At 42.8% G+C, this 20,711-nt stretch overlaps 1 protein-coding gene across 1 annotated transcript in view; it reads right to left on the bottom strand.

The window, feature by feature from the left end:
* Positions 1–13,155: 13,155 nt before the first annotated feature.
* Positions 13,156–20,711, bottom strand: part of rab15 (RAB15, member RAS oncogene family) — a 68,578-nt gene continuing 61,022 nt past the window's right edge. Inside the window, exons 6-7 of the mRNA XM_039741170.1 lie at positions 18,918–18,983; positions 13,156–15,141 (exon numbers count right to left, since the gene is read on the bottom strand). Coding sequence (XP_039597104.1) covers positions 14,983–15,141; positions 18,918–18,983 — 225 coding nt within the window. The 3' untranslated portion in view covers positions 13,156–14,982. The remainder of the gene's footprint in view (positions 15,142–18,917; positions 18,984–20,711) is intronic.

The raw sequence follows: 20,711 nt of genomic DNA, 5'->3' as shown, positions 1-20,711 counted from the left end.
GACTCTGCAGCTGCAGGAATTAAAGGTAAAGTACCACTTCTGGTTAGCGGAAATAGCCCAAAAGTTGATAGAAATCTACGTTTTGTATATAATACTTGTATGCGAAATTTGGTTGACCGAAGTGAAAGCGTACTCAAGTTATTGTCTTTACAAACACACACATAATTCCAAAAATGGTGTTTCCAGACTTAGGGAGGTCTAAAACATCGAGATTCGTCAAAATCATTAACATCAAATCAAAATGGACGATTACAATACTTTCCCTATATTTCATATATGAGAAAGTAAAAAAGTTTTAGAGATTGGAAAGTTCAACAACAACAACAACATTTATTTCTATAGCACATTTTCAAACAAACAATGTAGTACAAAGTGCTTTACATGACGAAGAAAGAGAAAAAAGACAAAATAAATAATAAGAATCACAATTAGGGAACACTAATAAACATTGACTAAAAGTAAGGTTCGATGGCCAGGGAGGACAGAAAAAACAAACAAAAAAAACTCCAGACGGCTGGAGAAAAAAATAAAATCTGCAGGGGTTCCGAGGTCACGAGACCACCCAGCACCCACTAGGCATTCTACCTAACATAAATGATCTCAATCAGTCCTCATGGTATTCAGGGTCCTCACGGAAGAACTTGATGATGACGGTAATGTGGACTTCTGGCCTTTAATCCATCAATGTAAGGACATCACAGTGCTTTGGTTAGGTGGTGGTGGCACAGATCACCACCGCAGAAAACCAGAGAGAGAAGTAGGGTTTACTACAGATTTTGGAACCACCATGAATAATAATGATAATTAATTGAATATACAGAGCATCAGGATTAAACTAAGATGAAGCTCTGAGAAAGCCATGTTAAAGTAATGTGTTTTTAGCAGTGTTTTAAAGTGCTCCAATGTATTAGCCTGGTGAATTCCTATTGGCAGGCTATTCCAGATTTTAGGTGCATAACAGCAGAAGGCCGCCTCACCACTTCTTTTAAGTTTAGCTCTTGGAATTCTAAGCAGACACTCATTTGAAGATCCAAGGTTATGATTTGGAGTGTAAGGTGAAAGACATTCTGAAATATAAAATGGAGCAGATTATTTAAGGCTTTGTAAACCATAAGCAGTATTTTAAAGTCAGTTCTGAATGACACAGGTAACCAGTGTAGTGACATCAAAACTGGGGCGATGTGCTCGGATTTTCTTTTCCTAGTTAGGATTCTAGCAGCTGCATTCTGCACTTGTTGCAATCGATTGATGTATTTTTTTGGGTGGTCCTGAGAGGAGTGCATTACAGTAATCTAGTCGACTGAAAACAAAAGTGTGAACTTATCATCATTTTGAAATGTTATAAGAGGTCTTAACGTTTGCTATATTTCTTAAGTGAAAAAGTGCTGTTGTAGAAATGTGATTAATATGTGATTTAAAATTCAGGCCTGACTCATCAACTACGTCACCCAGTGTGTGAATATCATTATAAGACCAGGGCTTGAACGTAATGGAGCCACCTCCAATGTGCAGGGCCGGGTTTGAAACAGAGGAGAGTGTGTGAGCCAGGTTGGACAAAGACCAAGACGCCAGTGCTCAGGGATATAATGTGTGGCTGCCTTTGGAGTGTGCTCCTTGTGCTTACCTGATGTGACTGTTCATTGAGGCCTTGTTCCACCTCCAGGTTAAATGTGTCCTCCATCTCAGTTCCCCAAATAACTGCTATCAGTGACGGCCTGAGGTATGGAACAGTTTTTTTGAGGCCTACAGCCGAATATCACATAAATGAACAGGCCGATGCGCTCCAACTGGTGGCTAATCTCACCTCTGAGGCCCTTCAACAACTTTCAGCTGAGGCTTTTGCTGCAAGAACTGTGACTTTGCCAAAATGAATGGCTCAGGATGTGCTTTTGGCAGGTCAGGGAGGAACCCGCAAGGTGACAAGACGGAAATGTTGCTCATACATTCCAGACCCAATATATCTGACCTGGCGTATGATTCTTCATGTGGCTGATCCGTTTTTTGTTTCCAATTGGATATCAGGACTGAATACTGACCGGTTTAATGGTTTTCTTTCATTTTTTTTGTGCAGTTTGGTTAAAAGCGGCCATCGTCATTCTGTTGTGTTACTCTGATTTTAATCGTCCATGTGAGCCTTCATGTTATATGTCATCTGTAAACTCTTCTGCTCCCCCTTCTGATTTTGGTTATGTTGCCTTATCACGTGAACTGTCTTATACTACTGTGTTTCCCCGAAAATAAGCCCTAGAATGATTTTGAGGCTGCTCTGTAATATAAGCCCTACCCCAAAAATAAGCCCTAGTCAAGATCGACAGCTGAAAAGTAAGGCGCCCCAGACCAGGTTTATACTTCACGCAATGGGACACGTATGCCCGAAACATCAATTAAATTCCAAGAACACCTTGCCACATTATCTCTGAAAAGAATGTTTAATGATCCATCAATTCAGGGATGCGCCCATTCCAGCAGCATCGGCGCAAGACAGAAAGAAAATCCTTGGACGGGGCATCAGCTCATCGCAAGGTGAACACAAGCACACACATACACTGGCGTCATTGTAGCTTCACCAAATCCCCAAACCTTCATGTCTTTAGATGGAAAATTGAGCATACTGTGGAAACCCACTAGAAAAACATACAAACTCCAGACAGGGATCACAAGGGACGGGACTCACTGCGAGACAGCAGCGCTACCGCTCTGCCACCGTGCCACCCCATATGTGTAGCTATTAGCAGTATTCATTATTTAAACAAAGTTAATGATTTATCTGTAAAATGTAACAAACATATTTTAATGCATTTCATCATGAAAGTGATATCAAGTATAAATCTGAGAATTCTAACAAATTCTTAATAAACTATCTATCTATCTATCTATCTATCTATCTATCTATCTATCTATCTATCTCTATATAAAGTTGAAATTTCCACTTTAATCACAAAATAGACATTTTCATAATTACCTTATTTTCTTTTTCTCTGTGGCTCAAATACACCGCCATACTTTCTGATGGTATTGTAAAGGTGTTAAAAAAAAAAAAAACAAGACGGCACAGAAGATGGTATGTGAGACTTTTAAAATGTGTCGTGTCATTACGATCGGGAATATGCGATGCTTGAATATCGAAGCGCCACGAATGCATTTGTATGTCTGCATTCTGCTTCACCACATCGAATCAAACATCAAACATCGAAGCGCGCACATCGATCCTGTAGGATCCTAAAAGCTGCTGGAGTAGCAAGAAATTCAGACTGGAATTCGGGGTTTGAACGTGGAGAGTTATGATGATATTCCAGAAGAAGATGACATGACTGTATTTGGATAACTTTATATTGTTGTACGCAAATAAATATAAGGTATCCCCTGAAAATAAGCCCTAGTGCATCTTTTGGAGTAAAAATGAATATAAGACCCGGTCTTATTTTCAGGGAAACACAGTAATATAGACCGACCTAAATCAATTGGTTAAAGTGCATTTCTTATTATTGCTATTCTAGAAGAACAAAAGCCAGGGAGGTTGGGTGTGAATGTGAGAGGTGATTTTTACTGTTAAATAGCCAATGTCCTTGGCAGTTGTAGCTGTTAACTGTTAGCCTTTAGCTCTCAGAGAATGAAGTTTAATTAAATCCTCCTGATCCGTGACCTAGTCCCGCTGCTACTTCTGTGTAAGGTGAAGCATTGATAAGAGAACCAGTATAATTGCGTTTAGCAGAATTCCGAGTTTAAGGGTCCATTTATCAGCAACTTGCAAGGACATGAGAAATGAAACTAATCACGTACTTCTGAAATGAACAAGTGTATTGAAGGAGAGCAATCAACAGCTTAATTCACTTGTCTCTTTCATGTATTGCATGTCAAGTAAAGGTATTCTTCCTATCCTTAAGCTGGCTTTGGGACTTGTCTCAGACACCCCAAAAGTAAGTCTTTTGGGACCCAAGCAATACATTTCCGACTTCAAAAGTGTGTTTGTAAAAGGCAGCTATAAGAGTAGGAGTCATATGAAAGAAAGCAAATGGAGTCTGGAGTCAATGGTAGAGGTGTCTGAGAAGAGACCCCTCAAACCCTAACATTCTCTGTCAGGTCCTCAAATAACGTGTTGGGTTCGCAGCTTTGTGTATAAAAGCTGGTCAGAAATGTAGGCTACTGAATCATAGGGGGACAGAGGAAAGCTCTCTTACTAGTCATAGTGTGTGTACAGTATATATGAGAGGAGCCCCTAAAAGGACTCCCCATGCAACACAATGAAGCCCCCAGGTTGCTTTCTAAAGTACATATATTAGTGGAAACAAGGAGTATCCCTTCACAAGAACAAAGGGAGGATAAAAAATGAACTCGTTGGAGTTCACTTGAAGACCCCGAAATAGTTCCCTTTATTTCATATGAGTATAACATGCACTCAGAAATGACCAGGGGGTCACAGCAATTCTTTGATATTCATTGGTTCGTGTGTATATGGCAACAGAAAGTATTCCATCATAACATCAAGAGCACTGCAGGCTGTCAGAGATGAAATTGATTGTGGATTTGAAGATAGGAGAGTGGGCCAGGGCCTGAAGTAACACAATGACACCCAGACAAACCCACACAACACAACGGGACAGCAGCAGTGTACCTGAGATAGTACCGCTCTAGCAGTGGACCAAGAGCAGACAACTTAGTCCGGTACTCAGGTCTAAGTGCTGTCTTGTTGAACAGCCCATCAAGGTCCGTCCCAAATTTAACTCGTCTTGTGTTGCTCCTCGTTTCGCTCAGCAGGCTCTCCGATTGCCCGTTGATAGTGGTGCACTGGCAATTAACAATTCACCCTCCTCTCAATTATTGACGTGCCACTGCACATTCTTCTCGATTTGCAGGAATAGAGGACAGGGAAAAGTGACATCATTATGTAAACTTAATAAAAAAGTTAAGCTACAATAGATCAAAATAAGCATCATTATCGCTATTTTAAACGTCCATTATGAGCGTATGAAAGGGTCCTGAAATACCAATATGGAAAGTAATGACGACGAGAGGTACAAGCTAGCAGAGTTGTATCCTCCCTCTGTAGCTCATTTCCCAATTACGTTGTGTGAAATGATGAGTCTCAACACACTAAAAGAAGGTTTGGGGCAGCCACCCATATATTGTTCCTAGCTGCAAAAGGATCTTTGAGAGTACAATTGATGTTGCTGGTTTGAGTTCCCAAAATGAACTGACTCAGTTTGGCAATATGGTGGATTTATAGTCCGTAACCCGGAAGTCACATCAGTCTGGCAGCTGGAACCGGAAGTGACGTTGAATCAGGCAGGTTTTCCCATATCTGATCTGCAGAATTAACAGAAACAGGTTTAGAGCACCCCGCCACCCCCTGGCTCGGCGGGTAATCACCTCCACTTGGTCCATTCAGCTCACTCCTAGTCGCACGTGTGTGACAGTTGATAACACAGAAAACTTACATGCCATTCATATGTCATTCACGCCCTGCTTTTCCTAATCAGAGTCACCAAAGTGTACCAAACACCCAGTCATTGGCTGGACAATATTGGTAAAGAATGTCTCGTCACAGCTCAAACTTCACAGTAGAGCCCAAGCTCTATAAAACACACATTGTGAGAGATCTTGTATCTGATCTGGAGAACATCTGCAACCTCCATGACACTCCAAAGAAATCCAGCATAGAAGAATCTGCAGTGTGCGTTTTACAAAATGACAGCCAGACAGCATTGTGCCCCTAAAAATGTATGGAAGTGGATGTAAGTACAAGAAGAAAAACAATTACAGTGCATCAGACACGGGCTATGTGAGTAGAATTAGGGCCAGTGTGTAGAAGGGCTACATAGTAATAGTATTGTCAATGTTAGTAATAAGTGCATTTTGTTTCCATCGTCCCGTTTGCTGTTTGTGTGTGTGTGTGTCAGTAAATGTCATCCCCGTAAATTCAAGGGGAAGGATGATGGAAAAAAGACCACAGCCCCAAGATGGAAAGCACCTGGTGTCAATCACAATTAATTACATCTGCCAGTACTATTTAAGCAATCAGGAGGAAATGGAGAGGGAGAGAAGGAGGATCATTTTGCACCGCAACGAATCAACTTACCTGCTGTTTTCCACATGCATCCATTTTTGTTTTTGCATCCAGTTTGTTTTTCATCCCGCCGGACTTACTTTAATTCCCTCATCACAAGAGACCCCGGGGTCGGACTACATCATCCACCACGCGCCACGGTGAGATTATTCCATTTGGTCTGGGAAATACAAACACTCCACATATCTGTTAACCAGTCATCCGCATTCAGGACGATTGTTTACTCAGACTCAAGTTCACGACCATTCATTTCCGTATCTCATTCATTATTGTTATTCGTGTTGTTTGTTATAAGTTACTGAGGCAAGGGAGAGTTTATTGTTTGTGTGTATATATATATATATATATATATATATATATATATATATATATATGTATATATATATATATAGTGTTGTTGGTTTGGTGGAGGGATATATATACAGTATATATTTTTTCCTATTTATTTATTTTGCATTTTTTCTTGTTGTTTCATTTAATATAATTAATCACCTATTTTTACATATCGTCTGTTTTTGCGTGGTTGTTTAAACCGTCGACTGTGGGGAAAATTTTCATTTGTTAGAGGTATGGCTTGTTATTTAGATTCAGCTCAGTAGTTTATCCAGGCCACGGGGCTTGGAAGTGTAGCTGCTGGCCGGGTAAGGGGTCGGCCGTTACAAGTTTGTCAGCGTCTTTTGTGATAAATGTTGCTCCGTATTTTTCTAATTCTTATATTATGCAATACATGTATTTCCATGAATTGCTTGTCGTTTTCAGCTGCTATGAGTTAATATATGTGACTGAGTATCATGCTATACTTCATTTCAAACATACCCTACCAACACCAATGAACCTGCAGAGATGGGGATTGAAGGAGGACCCGTAGTAAGGGTTGTGTGGACTGAGTGACACATTGGCACATATACTCACAGGTTTTACAAAGAGAAGATATAGAGGGCATCATGAAGAGGTCCTCAGAACGCTAGCAGACATCTTGGAGCAGGAGAGACCAGTCTGATCCATCTAGTTTATCAGGGTAGGGGAGAAGCCATCATCCTTCGAGAAGAACCTCCTGTGGATAGTGCAGTCAAGGTAAATGATGGTGGATCTGGAAACAAAGTTACTTTTCTCCCAGGCTGTCCAGGCAACTCTGCAGCCTGATGTGGTCATATTTTCTGTGGAGGTGAAGAAGATCATCTGCATCAAATTGATGGTACCATGGGAAAATGGTGACCAAGAGGCCTCTGAATGGAAAGCTACCAAGTATGAAGACCTGGTCTCACAATGAAGGGAAGAAAAGGGTGACAGGCCTGAATACTCACGATCGGGTTGGTTCAAGGGATTCCTGGCGCTGTCTGTGTGGTGAACGTTTATCACCCCAGGACTGGCAGGATGAGAAAGAAGGTGGGTGGAGGGTCAGTGGAGAGAACCTCTTGTTGGCTTTGGAATAGGTGAGAGGAATTGACCTGAAAGCCAGGAGAAGATAGGCCAACCCGCCAACTGGAAGACAACATGGTTCAGGGTTGAAACATCTGACGACATTGTCTCCTGGTTAAAGGCTACAGTTGCAAGAATGTGGTTGGAGGTATAAGCACCTAATTGCTGCAAATAACAGGAATTATACAATATAATTTCCATATTTTTTAATAGCACATAAGTGTTTTTTTATGTTTGTGACTGTCTGATGTTCCTATTTTAACATTTAGTCTGTTAGACCTACTCAGGAGGTGGTCTAGGTCAGTCTCTGACTCCAAAAAGCCCACTGCAACTCCATGTTGTTCCGTTGTTGGTCCACTGCTAGTCCACTGCTCTGGGGTGCACTGCGACGGCACTAAACCCCAATCTGTGTCTTGTCACCATAGACGCATACCAAGACCAGACAGTGAGGGATCATTCCAAGCTGACAGCACACACAAGGCCCTCAATTTGTCATGCTATGGAAAGAAGCCAGGTCAGATAGAGTCTGTGAGGAGATGACATACACTCAGTTGATTATGGCCTAGCGTAACAGTGGGGTCCTTAGTATGTGTATTAGAGGCAAGATATTGGAAAGGGAAAAGTTTGATTTGCTGTCACCGTTTTGGGTGTGTGAGGGGAGTCATAACTCCATGTAACACAATTTGAAGTACCCTAGGAAGAACTCCTTAAAAAAAGCAAGTCAGGGAGGAAAGGGCAGTTTGGATTTAGGCTTGATGGCAAGAGTGTATAAAGCTCTTGGCTTGATCTTCATTACAATGTCTGAAAAAGTCAACAAGAAATATTCTTTCAGAGAGACGAGAGAGCAGATCCAAAAGTATTCAGCCACAGCTACAAGTAACACAAGGATGCCACCACTTTGCTTTCAGTAATACCTGTGCAAACAAGACAACCCAGCCTGGAAATAGTCATTCCTTTACCGTGTGGGTGGAGGTACATTTCAGTTGGATTATACATGTGTAAATGCCTCAAATGTACTCTTCTCAGTGTCTTAAGTGACAAATTGGTTGGTATTCTTTAGTACGAGTGTGACAGACCCCCAGAAATCATTTTTCCTAGGAGAACATGAGCTGTGAAGACAGAAAGGAGTGAAGCAGGTTTGGCTGATGAGATATTCTTCTACAGGTCAACTCCAGGACACCTGGAATTAGCCTATTGTAAGGGTGAGTGTCCCCTGGGGGTTTGGTCCTTTGCTGGTTCCTAATAGTGCCCGATGCCATCAGGATGGGCTCCCACCTACTCCTAAAGAGATGCATAAAGTCAATTGATGGATGATGCACTGTAAGCTATTGATGCCCTCTTGCTTTTGCATCAGCTGTGCCTCATTAATATGAGCAGCACAAGCAAGTCACATGCACAAAGCTTAAGGGCTCCTTTTTAATTGCTCGGTTTGCTCTTTTCTCCAGCTGCCCACCCTAGTAGAGTAACGCTCGACTTACCCAGAAGACAGTTGCCAGCTCTCATTACGAGTCCCCTTGGGGCAGCTGCAAATTGAGCCCAGAGGAGAGCGCAAACTGAACGGAAATGTTTTGTTTCGTTCGCATCTTATCCTGATTGGAGTAATGGCGAGATGCAGCCCTGTTCCGATGGGCAACAACAGTCGTAAGGAAGGAAGTGATGGCAATGTAAAAAGCAGGAATGGAACATTCAGCTGTGATTGACCATTCAAACTACTTTGCTAGTGGTTCACACACTCCATATATGGAGGTGGCAGTTGCCATTGTTTTGTTGTTAGACCCCCTGTTACTCCACTATGTTATAAAATGTGGTGTGTGTCTGCTCCCTCCGGGTGATCTGATTGGTCAATTTGGTTTTGGTGATGCACTCGAAATTGGAAGTGTGAGGTACACAGGGAGGACTAAAGGTATAGGAGGCATCCTGAGAGTCACGTTCAAAGATGGTGTGACGATGCGAGTTCTGGCTCCACGCTCCCATCTGATATTTGGAAGCCCTTGAACCCAACACCGTCGATAATGTCACCGAGTGAGCTAGTCAGTGGAGGCAATAACAACTGAGCAAGGGGATGGTTCAAAAAGGTGCATAGTGCTTTTATTAAAACAGTCAACAAAACAAAGTGTTCAAATAAAGTGCAGTGCTTTCAATAATCTTCATTAAATAAATAATCCAGTAAAAGAAAACGTGGAGGTTAAAATCAATAAATAGAAAAAAACAATCCTTTAAAACCAGAGGTTAAAATGTTCCTTAGGAAGCAGTTTTTAAAAACAACAACAACAAGCCCGGTGCTTCTTCTGTGCTAGCGTCTCACCTGCTTATCCCGCTTGGGCTTAGCAGCAGGCGAGACTGTCTCTGCAGCTGCCCTCTTCAACACACACACACACACACGAGACTGGAGACCTCCCGATCCCTGGCTTCGGTCTGGCACTCATCCCAGTCCCGAGACTTGGTTTCCACCAACGGCCAGGTCGCTCATGTTGGGGACTCCACCACCAAGCCTCCCGACTCCCGCTGTCTTTCCGGTCTTCTGCGGCCAGTCGCCTTCCCCTGGTCACTCCCACTACCTGATCGCTCAGCGGGAGCGACATTCAACATCAACACCTGGGTGTAGGCCTAATACCCAGACTTCTCGCAGCTGCTCGAGCGCTCGATCGCTCGTCCACGCACACGCATCGCATGTCTCTCTCTTGCACTGACCTGCTTCCTCTCTCCCTCCCATATAACCTTCATCCTCTCTTTTTCTCTTTTCTCTCATTCTTTTCCTTTTTCTTAACCGACTTGCGCTTCTTTTATACAGCAAGCGGCCATAGCAGCTGCAGCACATTAGCCACGGGAACAATCACGGATGTGGGCAGTTCCTCACCTGTGAACACGGTGAGAAATGCCCACACCGCAGATCGCCCCGTGGCTTGCTACAACCACTACGCCCCCTCACGAAACCGCGAGCGCGGTGATCATTTATTTAAATGGCCTTTACTAAGCAAGCTGTGGACCCATAACACCACAGATGGGAAGTAGATAAACGGAGAGGAGGTGAGCAAGGCCTCTTGAAACAACATAGTCAGAGAAGCAGGCTTTATGGAAATGTGCTAGAGAGATGGAGTGCCGGTCAAGAGATGTTCAGACACACGAGAATACCAAGGTAAGGTACACACAGAGCAAGAGATATCAAACATTTTTAAATGTATTCTGTTACCATAACGTGGCTAGAACCCTTTGTAAATACTCAACTACCAATTCCAAACAGTTTGGAGTAAAGGCTTCATAGCAGATCGTTGAAATGGCCAGATTGGCAGATAGGCAAAGGCCTGGAAGCTAAGCTGTGTTGCCATCCTACAACAGTTCATTGCACTTATCTATAAGCCTGTCAAATGGAAACCTAAAAGCAGAAAGTCAAAGACTTATCACGGTTCCTGATGCTACTCTACCAATATACACCCTTTCAGATGATAGTTGCTTATGGAGTTACCAGTGGATTCCGTCGCTTGATTCATTCCCATCTGTCCATCCATCTTCTAACCTATCATCACTTGTCATCTCATCCTATTCCCTTCTGAAACAACTTTTCCTGGTAAGGGTCATGGAGGGCGGAAGGACAAGCAGGTCCACTCAGAGTTCCATGACCCCTAGTTACAGATTCTCTCCCTTCCCAGAAAACTACCAGGTGTTCCTAAGTCATCTGAAAGGTAAAACCCCTCCAGAGTGTCATGGGTCTGCCACGGGGTCTAAAAAAAAAGAGTGTGACATGCCTGGGGCAGCTCTGGGTGGGGAGGGACCAACCATGGGGGAATCCCTATGACATGGTCAAACCTCCTCAATTGGCTCTTCTTGATCTGGAGGAGCAGCGAATCTTCTCTGGGGAATCTCCTGAATCTCTGATCTTCTCACCTAATCTGGAATGTCCACCCATGTACGCTGCAAAGAAACCTAATTTCTGATGCTGGAACTCATGATCTCATCTTTTTCTGATCATTACCCACAGCTCATGGACATGAGAGAACAGGAAGGAAGGTCAACTGGTAAACAGATAAGTTTTTCATTAGACTCAGCTCCCATTTCACCACCATGAATAGGTATGGCGCCCGCAGAACTGTGGCTACAGCTCCAACCTCCTTCACGTTCCTTTTTTCCATCTCTTGTGAAAAACATCCCAAGATACTTAAACTCCTCCACTAAGGGAAGTTGTTTCCCCTCAGCTGGAGAGAGCAATCCTCAGTTTTCCAAGAGAGAACCATAAACTCAGATTAGGAGGTGCCGATTATCATTCCAGCAGCAAATCCCTCAAGCAAGTGACAAAGGTCACGGTCAGAAAAAGGCAAAGAGGACAATGTCACCTACATAAAGTATCAATGCTATCACTAGCCTCCCCAACCAGACACCCACCTTGATGCCCTGTCCATGAAACACACAGCCATGACAGAGACTGATGCCCACAGTAAATGAATTCGGCCAAACACACGGCGCTCACTGTATTCACGTGCAGGATGAAAAGCACACAAGAATGGCCTTGTGACCCCATAGTTCTGCAGTACTTCCCACATCACATAATGAGAGATGCACATGGACTGGGTTATTATATTGCCAAGTACCCTCCAGCAACTGTGCCAGGCAAAAAGAACTGGTCTACTCTACCACGGCCAGGACAGAATCCACATTGTTCCTCCTGAATCTTTGGCTTAACCATCAGCCATTTTTCTTCTTCCAGCAACCTAACATATACTTTATCGGAGAAACCGATGAGTGTGAGCCCTCTGAAGTTGGAACACATCCTCAAATATGGGGACCACCACACCAGTCTGCCATTCCAAGTGACACAGAATAGACATGTCAACCACGCTATCCCAGCAATGTCTAGTGCTTTCAACATCTCCTGTCAGAGTTGGATGAGGTGGATACCATCACATCCGTAAAGATCAAACGCCACTCCCTAATGGAGATACGGGGAGCTCAAACAAAAGTTCATTGGAAGGAGAAACACATGTGACTCAGAGAAATGTAAAACAAAGTAGGATGGAGCAGCGAGGAGATGAGTAAGCTACTGTAGGAAATTGGGAGGGATATTCAAAATGTGTCCTTTATGTCACAATGTTGAAAGCCGATGAGATGGGGGTACCAACTGATGCAAGATATTGTTTCATCAAAAACTAAGAGTAGGCAGCATGTTATAGCAGCACAGCATGGTGTGAGGACTGGTTTTATTTCTCGCTAGCTTCTGTAAGCACAGGATGTTACACCTTCAGAACAGCCTCCTCAATGACTCTGCGGAGATGGGGCACCACCTGTCATGAGGTGCAAAGATCTCCACAAGTCAAAAGGAATTCATCTATCATCCTATCTTGAATTATGAACCGACCTCATATAACAATCACACTGTGCCTGGAGGGTGTGCTGGCACTTTCAGCTCACAATTCTGAGGCCCTGCATGTGCCCCATGATGGGCTGGCAAACCACCCATGGTGGGCTCCAGCTGCACTGTAACTCTAAAACGGTCTAAGCACATTCAGATGACTGCAGTTGGATGGATGAGTGATTACCGCTCTCTGCCTCCCATTTTCAGTCCCTGAAGTCATCCTGGGGGTTCTCCTCTCGAAGGTGTGCCACAACGACAAAATGAAACCCATCAAGTGGAATTCATTCCTTGATTTATGAAGGCTGAACACAGAAATGCAGACCAAATATGAAATGCAGATAACAGTTTTCTCTTTATTACTGCAGCAAATGACATGTTAGCAAGTCGCACAGACAAACATTCTAAATGTGCTCTAACAGCTGTCCATGTTATAAGGAGAAATCAACATGTAGAACATCAAAACAGATTTAATAATTAGATAAGCACATGAAGATGCTGCGTCTACAGACGGAGGTTGACATTTTCACCCTCCTCCGAGTCATGTAATACAAGGAACTCGTCATTAACACGAGAGTAGCTTCTCACCAGCCCTAATTACTGATGTCCACTGACATGGACACAGTGTGCTTTTGGCCTGTCTCCATCATCAGTTAACACAACCTGGCAGGATCATGATTTACAACTTCCTTAGATTTGGGAACTTTGCTTTTCTTGGATCAGTGTGAATAAAGAAGTGCAGAACAGAACTGGCTGATGTCTTCGGATTCCAAAAGGCGCAAAATATTTTCCAAGCTTAACCCCTTGTTTTGAGGGAAGAATTTGTTGCCATTATCCATAGATGGTAAAATCGATTTCATGGATGTCAGCTCTTCTTGGCAAAAATTGGGCATGACCAAGCATCAAATAAAAAAACAATGTGTGGGGCTGGTGGTGAGCAAGTAGCTGCACCTTTCAGAACATACAAACTACCTGGCAATGCACGTAAAGGCAATAAGATGTTGGAGCGGTAGGCTGATCCCTTTTTTTAGTTGAAGATTTCATTCTGATGTCTACCAGTGAGGTAAGAGAGATTCAGCTTTGAAGCCACATAATAATGTCCACAAATAAGCCTTTGGATCTACTTAAAATAGTTCAAAATTCCCATGGTCCTTTTTTTGTTTTTTTAATTCTTCCAACTTCTTGAACTTCTGAATTTAAGCTTTTAGTTTTTTTTTGGATTAGGCTGTGTGATTTCTGGTGTGGTTTGTAACGGGCAGATAATAATACAGGTAGAACTCCTAGCTGTTTAACCTTGGATTTATGAGGTGGTTGGAATTTCAGACCCTGAAAAACAAAATTTTTATTGTGGGTTCACTGAAACGATCTGAAAAGAAATTCACGCCACAATGCATTCTTGTTAATGCTATCATTTCTCGTCTCAAAATCAAGGCCAAAGTCTAAAGCATAAGGAATTAAACAAACGACCACAGGTTTCTCCATTAATGTCTCGCCTGCCTGCATGCAAAGTGAGGGAGAGGTGATAAGAGACACTTCCACAACCTTGACAGGCTTAACCTAAACCTGGATAAATATTAATTATAAACTTACAAAACAAAAAAAAAGCATTATCAATAAAAAAAAAAAAATGGAAAAGCAGAATACACCCTTGGTCAAAGTCCCAACATCTCGATGTTACAGAGCTCTGCTTATCGACCAAAAGGTCTACTGAGGAATTCCATTCACAAGCAACAATTCTGTTTCGTTGGTGCACACCACAAATCCCATCAGGCCATTGTTTCTCTGCAATTCCAACTCTCATGAGACTTTGGGTGTCTATTGTGGACGTACGCGTCAAATGCTATCATCCTTACTATGGCAGCGCTCAGGCTTCTCATTTGAGCCACTTAGTGGTGTGTATCATGAGTATTTAGTAACCTCCTCCATCTTTATACCCTTTATTTTATTGTAACTTAGCTTTAATAAATCAATTCTTGTGTCCGACAAGCGGGAGATAAAGCACTTGGAGAAGATTCACCAGGAGCTTCAGCTAATCTGTGCAAAAAAATCAATGGACATTTCTTAGTCTTCAGAAAAGGAAGAGTTGAACTTCAGTCCAAATTAGATGAATGCCTCCTCACGATGGAGAAATGTGAGAAACTGCCGTCTTTTGGAATCCCTAACACCAGCAGACTTTCTGGGAGTTGCCCGGTCTGTCACCTTGGCCGTCATCTTCTTCTAGATCAGCTATACTCAGTTCGTGGTTGATGGAGACTCTGAGGCCATCCAGCTCCTTCTTGTGTGCTTGAAGGACTAGTTCAGTTAATCGAGTGAAGGACTGAGGGAGAAAAGGCAGAACATGTTACACACCATGAAAAATAAATACTTAATTCTACAATTTACTCTAAACACAGCTCAAAGGCCTACATTCCAAACAGACACAAGATGTTTTCTCTGCAGCACTCGGGAGCTCTAACATCACAACATATCCAAAGTCTATAGAAGATGGTCCTTTAGCTTACCCAGATGGTTTTAAGTACCAGGTGGAATGAACCATACTTTAAACCAAAAGGCTACACATCATTAAATGCAAATCATTTATGCTCAGATGGTATCATGTCCTGGGGAGATCCCATCTGGAGTATCATATACCGTTCTGGTCACCATGCTACAAAAACAACAGAGCAGCACCTAAAGACATGCAGAGGAGAACAACCGGGTGTAGCCCGGTATTCAAGGACATGCCATATTCTGGTAGACTCCGAGAATTAAACCTCTTTAGTCTTGAGCTGAGCACAGTGTAATTCAGATCTTCAAAATCCCCAAAGGCATTGATTGAGGAGATCCAGCTGAATTCTTTCAACTTGAATCATGGACACTGGTTGGAAATTAAGGGGGCATGCATTTAGGACTAAAAAGCAGAAAGGACTTCTTTATACAAAGAGTTGTGGGAATCTGGAATAAACCACTGAGCAATGGAGGTAAAGATTTGAGAAAGATCTGGATGAGATATTGGGTCAGCTTAGCTATTAACTTAAGAAACGAGCAACAATCGACCTGAATGGTTTCCTCTTGTTGAGTAACTTTCTTGATGGCATCTCTATATCTGGCCATTTGACTAGTCAGTTGTGTGACAACAAGAGTTACATCACTGTTGAAAATTTCATGCAAGAGTTGTCAAGACGTTTCAACCAATAAGAAGTAAATATCCATAAGATCTTACAACCTCCAGAAATCCAATACATCTGGTCACCCTATGTTAAGATTAGGGTTGGGGAAGGAGTTATTTGACTCAAGTCAAGTAAACCACATGACAAAATCCTGCAATCCCATTGGCTGTCCAGCAGAGTTACTGAATCGCGGAGGTCTGTAGCTGGACTCATCTCAGATTTTGATCTGTAAAATGGTAAAAGGCTGGGATTAACACATGTAGGGGCCTCAAAATGATCAGAGAGGCAAGGCAGAGTGGTGTGAGGTTTAACACAAAGAACCAGGGCGTCAGTTTTTTTTGGGTCATAATATTCCTTTGATTATAATACTAATACTATGAATGAGTGAAAATTACCTGTGCATAAATACATAACAGTTCTTTTTATGAGTGGCAAGTCTGCAAATGGCAAGACAACAGATACAGCTAGGTCCATAAATATTTGGACAGAAGTTTTTCTAATTTTGGTTCTGTACATTACCACAATGAATTTTAAATGAAACAACTCAGATGCAGTTGAAGTGCAGACTTTCAGTTTTAATTCAGTGGGGTAAACAAAATGATTGCATAAAAATGTGAGGCAACTAAAGCATTTTTTTTTAACACAATCCCTTCATTTCAGGGGCTCAAAAGTAATTGGACAATTGACTCAAAGGCTATTTCATGGGCAGGTGTGTTCAAGTCCGTCATTATGTTATTATCAATTAAGCAGATAAAAGGCCTGTAGTTGATCTGAGGTGTGGTGAAAGAAGCCATCCTTAAGCTGCGAAAACAGAAAAAACCCATCTGAGAAATTGCTACAATATTACAAGTGGCAAAACCTACAGTTTGGTACATCCTGAGAAAGACAGCAAGCACTGGTGAACTCAGCAATGCAAATTGACCTGGACGTCCACGGAAGTCAACAGTAGTGGATGATCACAGAATCAATTCCACGGTGAAAAGAAACCCCTTCACAACAGCCAACCAAGTGAACAACACTCTCCAGGGCCTGGTAGGCGTATCGATATGCAAGTCTACCATAAAGAGAAGACTGCAAGAAAGTAAATGCAGAGGGTGCACTGCAAGGTGCAAGCCACTCATAAGCCTCGAGAATAAAAAGGCTAGAATGGACTTTGCTAAAGAACATCTAAAAAAGCCAGCACAGTTCTGGAAAAACATTCTTTGGACAGATGAAACCAAGATCAACCTCTACCAGAATGATGGCAAGAAAAAAGTATGGAGAAGGCGTGGAACAGCTCATTATCCAAAGCATACCACATCATCTGTAAAACACGGTAGAGGCAGTGTGATGGCTTGGGCGTGCATGGCTGCCAGTGGCACTGGGACACTAGTGTTTATTGATGATGTGACACAGGACAGAAGCAGCCGAATGAATTCTGAGGTGTTCAGAGACATACTGTCTGCTCAAATCCAGCTAAATGCAGTCAGATTGATTGGGCGGCGTTTCATGATACAGATGGACAATGACCCAAAACATACAGCCAAAGCAACCCAGGAGTTTATTAAAGCAAAGAGGTGGAAAATTCTTGAATGGTCAAGTCAGTCACCTGATCTTAACCCAATTGAGCATGCATTTCACTTGTTGAAGACTAAACTTCTGACAGAAAGGCCGACAAACAAACAGCAACTGAAAGTCGCTGCAGTAAAGGCCTGGCAGAGCATTAAAAAGGAGGAAACACAGCATCTGGTGATGTCCATGAGTTAAAGACTTCAGGCTGTCATTGCCAGCAAATGGTTTTCAACCAAGTATTAGAAATGAAAATTTTACTTCCAGTTATTTAATTTGTCCAATTACTTTTGATCCCCTGAAATGAAGGAATTGTGTTAAAAATGCTTTAGTTGCCTCACATTTGTATGCAATCTTTTTGTTCAACCCACTGAATTAAAGCTGAAAGTCTGCACTTCAACTGCATCTGAGTTGTTTCATTTAAAATTCATTGTGGTAATGTACAGAACCAAAATTAGAAAAAAAAGTTGTCTCTGTCCAAATATTTATGGATCTAACTGTATAACACTTGATCTGAAGGTTTGTCACTAGCATGTTGCAGCAGAAGATGGGATTTGACAGACATGGCCACCTTTTATTTTTTTTGTTCAAACTCTGGTGACGTTTCCGCTAAGGTGTGGGATGCATACAACTTTATTTTTTGTTTGTTTTCAGCGCACAATATTTTCCAATGGCATACAAAGACGTGAGACAAAAAACCCACTGTTCCCCATGTTGAATGTTGAGGCCAGACATCTGTTTAAATGAGATTTACAACTGACAATAAATTAAGCAATGCTCAGGTACTGAAGCCTGTGACCACTGTGACACCCCAAGAGAAATGGATTATGCCCGATTCTATCACTTCAGGGAGTCACTTTCGCCCAGTAAATCTGGAGAAGTACAACACAAGTCAAGATACCAAATGGCAGCATGCAAAACACATGTAACAACAAAAAGATGGGAGTCTGCGGTAAATCTGATTACCTCAGTTTTCAGCTGGCAAATAGGTAATGTCATATGGTAAAGTGAGAAAAACATCTTGTACTGAAGATTTTTTTCTGATTAAAGGTGGTCAAAGATGGTTGGGAGACCCTAAGCACAGTGAGGCTCACCTATGGATCACCTGAGAGACCACATACAACTGTGATGGCCACACCAGGAACTTTGAAAGTCAGGAGAGCCAGGACTGTGGAGCCAATTGCAATGGGCTTCTCTCAGCTGCTGATATAACTGGAGGACCCACCTACTCAATTCCATATCCTTTCTCTGCAAGGGGGTGTGGGTAGAACGTTGAGGGAAGGGACATTGGTCACAAAGGTTGCAAGATCAGTGTATCATAGCACCCCTACCTAATCCAGTTTCCCCACATCAAAACGTTACCAAACAATCTCCACATGGCACACCAATTACTCACCGCTTTAATATTATAATTGGTGCAGGCACTTGTCTCAAAGAAGTCCATCCCATACTCCTTTGCAAGCTGCAACACAAGAGGGAGAAAACGAGTGTGAGCGGATTCCACAAAAACCAACAACCCACAATCCACTTTGAACAGAGTGAGGCCATGGACAGGAACCATTGGGCCATTCCACTCCCTTGCAGCTGAAGGAGGAAAGTGGAAAAGAACTTGAGGAAGGATGCATGAAGAGTGAACAAGTACCATGCTCAGGTATGGAAGGTCTGTATCAATTCTCTCTGTAACGCAGATGGCCACCCCCAGTTCTGTATCCTGAAAAGTCAAGGCCATTGTAAATCTCCTTTACGTGTTTGAAAATTAATTCAATTCTTTCTCCTCTGTTGACTCAAAATCTTTTAGAATCTCAGAAGGCACTTTACAAATAAAACTCCTTACTGCTACTGTAGGCACAGGTCTTAAACGCAGTCAAGGTCTTAAACGCATTTGGATTTTCTGGAACCTACTTTTCCTGGCTCTGGTCCTAATTATCAGGTTACATGGAATTAATAGTGGCCTAGCTTTTTGGACCATCCCATATGTGGAATGGAAACTTAGAAAGTTCTGATCATCTCCTTGTAACAAACGCCAGCAGCCACTTGGTTACTTGTTTTGTTGTAGACATCTTATATTCTATAGACTGTATAAACTCAATCGGCTATGTTAATTAGCCCCAATTATACTCCCCCCTGAATCAATGTCATCACGCCGTGGATGCCTACAACTTCCTGCGACTCACCTTTATCAAAAATGACCAAGATCCATGGTACATGTTGTGGTGAGTCGCTTGGGCTGCGACCTGGCCGGGACACCTGGAAGGACCAGGAGGTGGCATGTATGTCCTCCGGGCCACGAGGGGGCAACCGCCCTGGATTTGAGGACAACCATGGGAGAAGAGCAAGGAGGCTCAAGCCTGTGGGGACCTGTGGGCACTGCCAGGGGGCGCCCCAACTCTCAGAGGGCCCGGGAATTGTTTACTTCCACCACACCTAGGAAGATGGAGGAGGATCCTTCCAGAGAGGCCTGGAGCGTTTCCGAGTACTCTCCCAACAGTTCCGCCACACCAGGAAGTGTCATCAGAGGGAGCACCTGGAGCACATCCGAGTGAGAATAAAAGAGCCCCCCTTCCTACAGTCTGGGAGCTAGAGTCGAGAGTGGGAGCAGGACAAGGCTCCCGTGGAGAGAGGAAAGGCAGTCCAAGGACAGAGAGAGAAGCCCGGAGGAGTGGCGATTGGTGATAGGAGCACAGTGGGCTGTGCGGGACTGTGTATTTCAAAGAAAATAAACGTTTTTTTTATAAAGATGCGGGGTCTGTCTGGTGGTGTTCGGGCATGTCTCACAATGTGAAGAAGCAAAGTCTTCATCTTCAGAGTCCGTAGACGTGCTAACCATTCTAGTAGTCGTCACTGAAAGCCATATAAGCTGAAATCCTGTTGGCAAAATAACTGGGGGTCTGCAAAACCAGTAATTTGTAGGAAGCATCTACTTCCATCCAATCTGTGGAAACTGTGAGGTGACAACACTTTTCTGCAAACCAGGAATCTTTACATGCTGTCTGGGAAACCATCTTATCTCCAAAGAATTCAGACCTCCAGGACAAGCAAGTGGGTACAGCCTCCATAAAGTTCAACTGACATAGCCTTATGTCCTCTAGTATTCACCAACGCATGTCTTATATACATCTAACTGAGGAGACAATCGTACATCCTAGTGGGAATCCCAAATCAAAGAGAATTAATAGTCCTGAGATTAGCA

The sequence above is a fragment of the Polypterus senegalus genome, chromosome 18 (genome assembly GCF_016835505.1).
Source record: "Polypterus senegalus isolate Bchr_013 chromosome 18, ASM1683550v1, whole genome shotgun sequence".
Classification (NCBI taxonomy): Eukaryota; Metazoa; Chordata; class Cladistia; order Polypteriformes; family Polypteridae; genus Polypterus; species Polypterus senegalus.
This window is presented reverse-complemented; position numbering and strand designations above follow the sequence as displayed.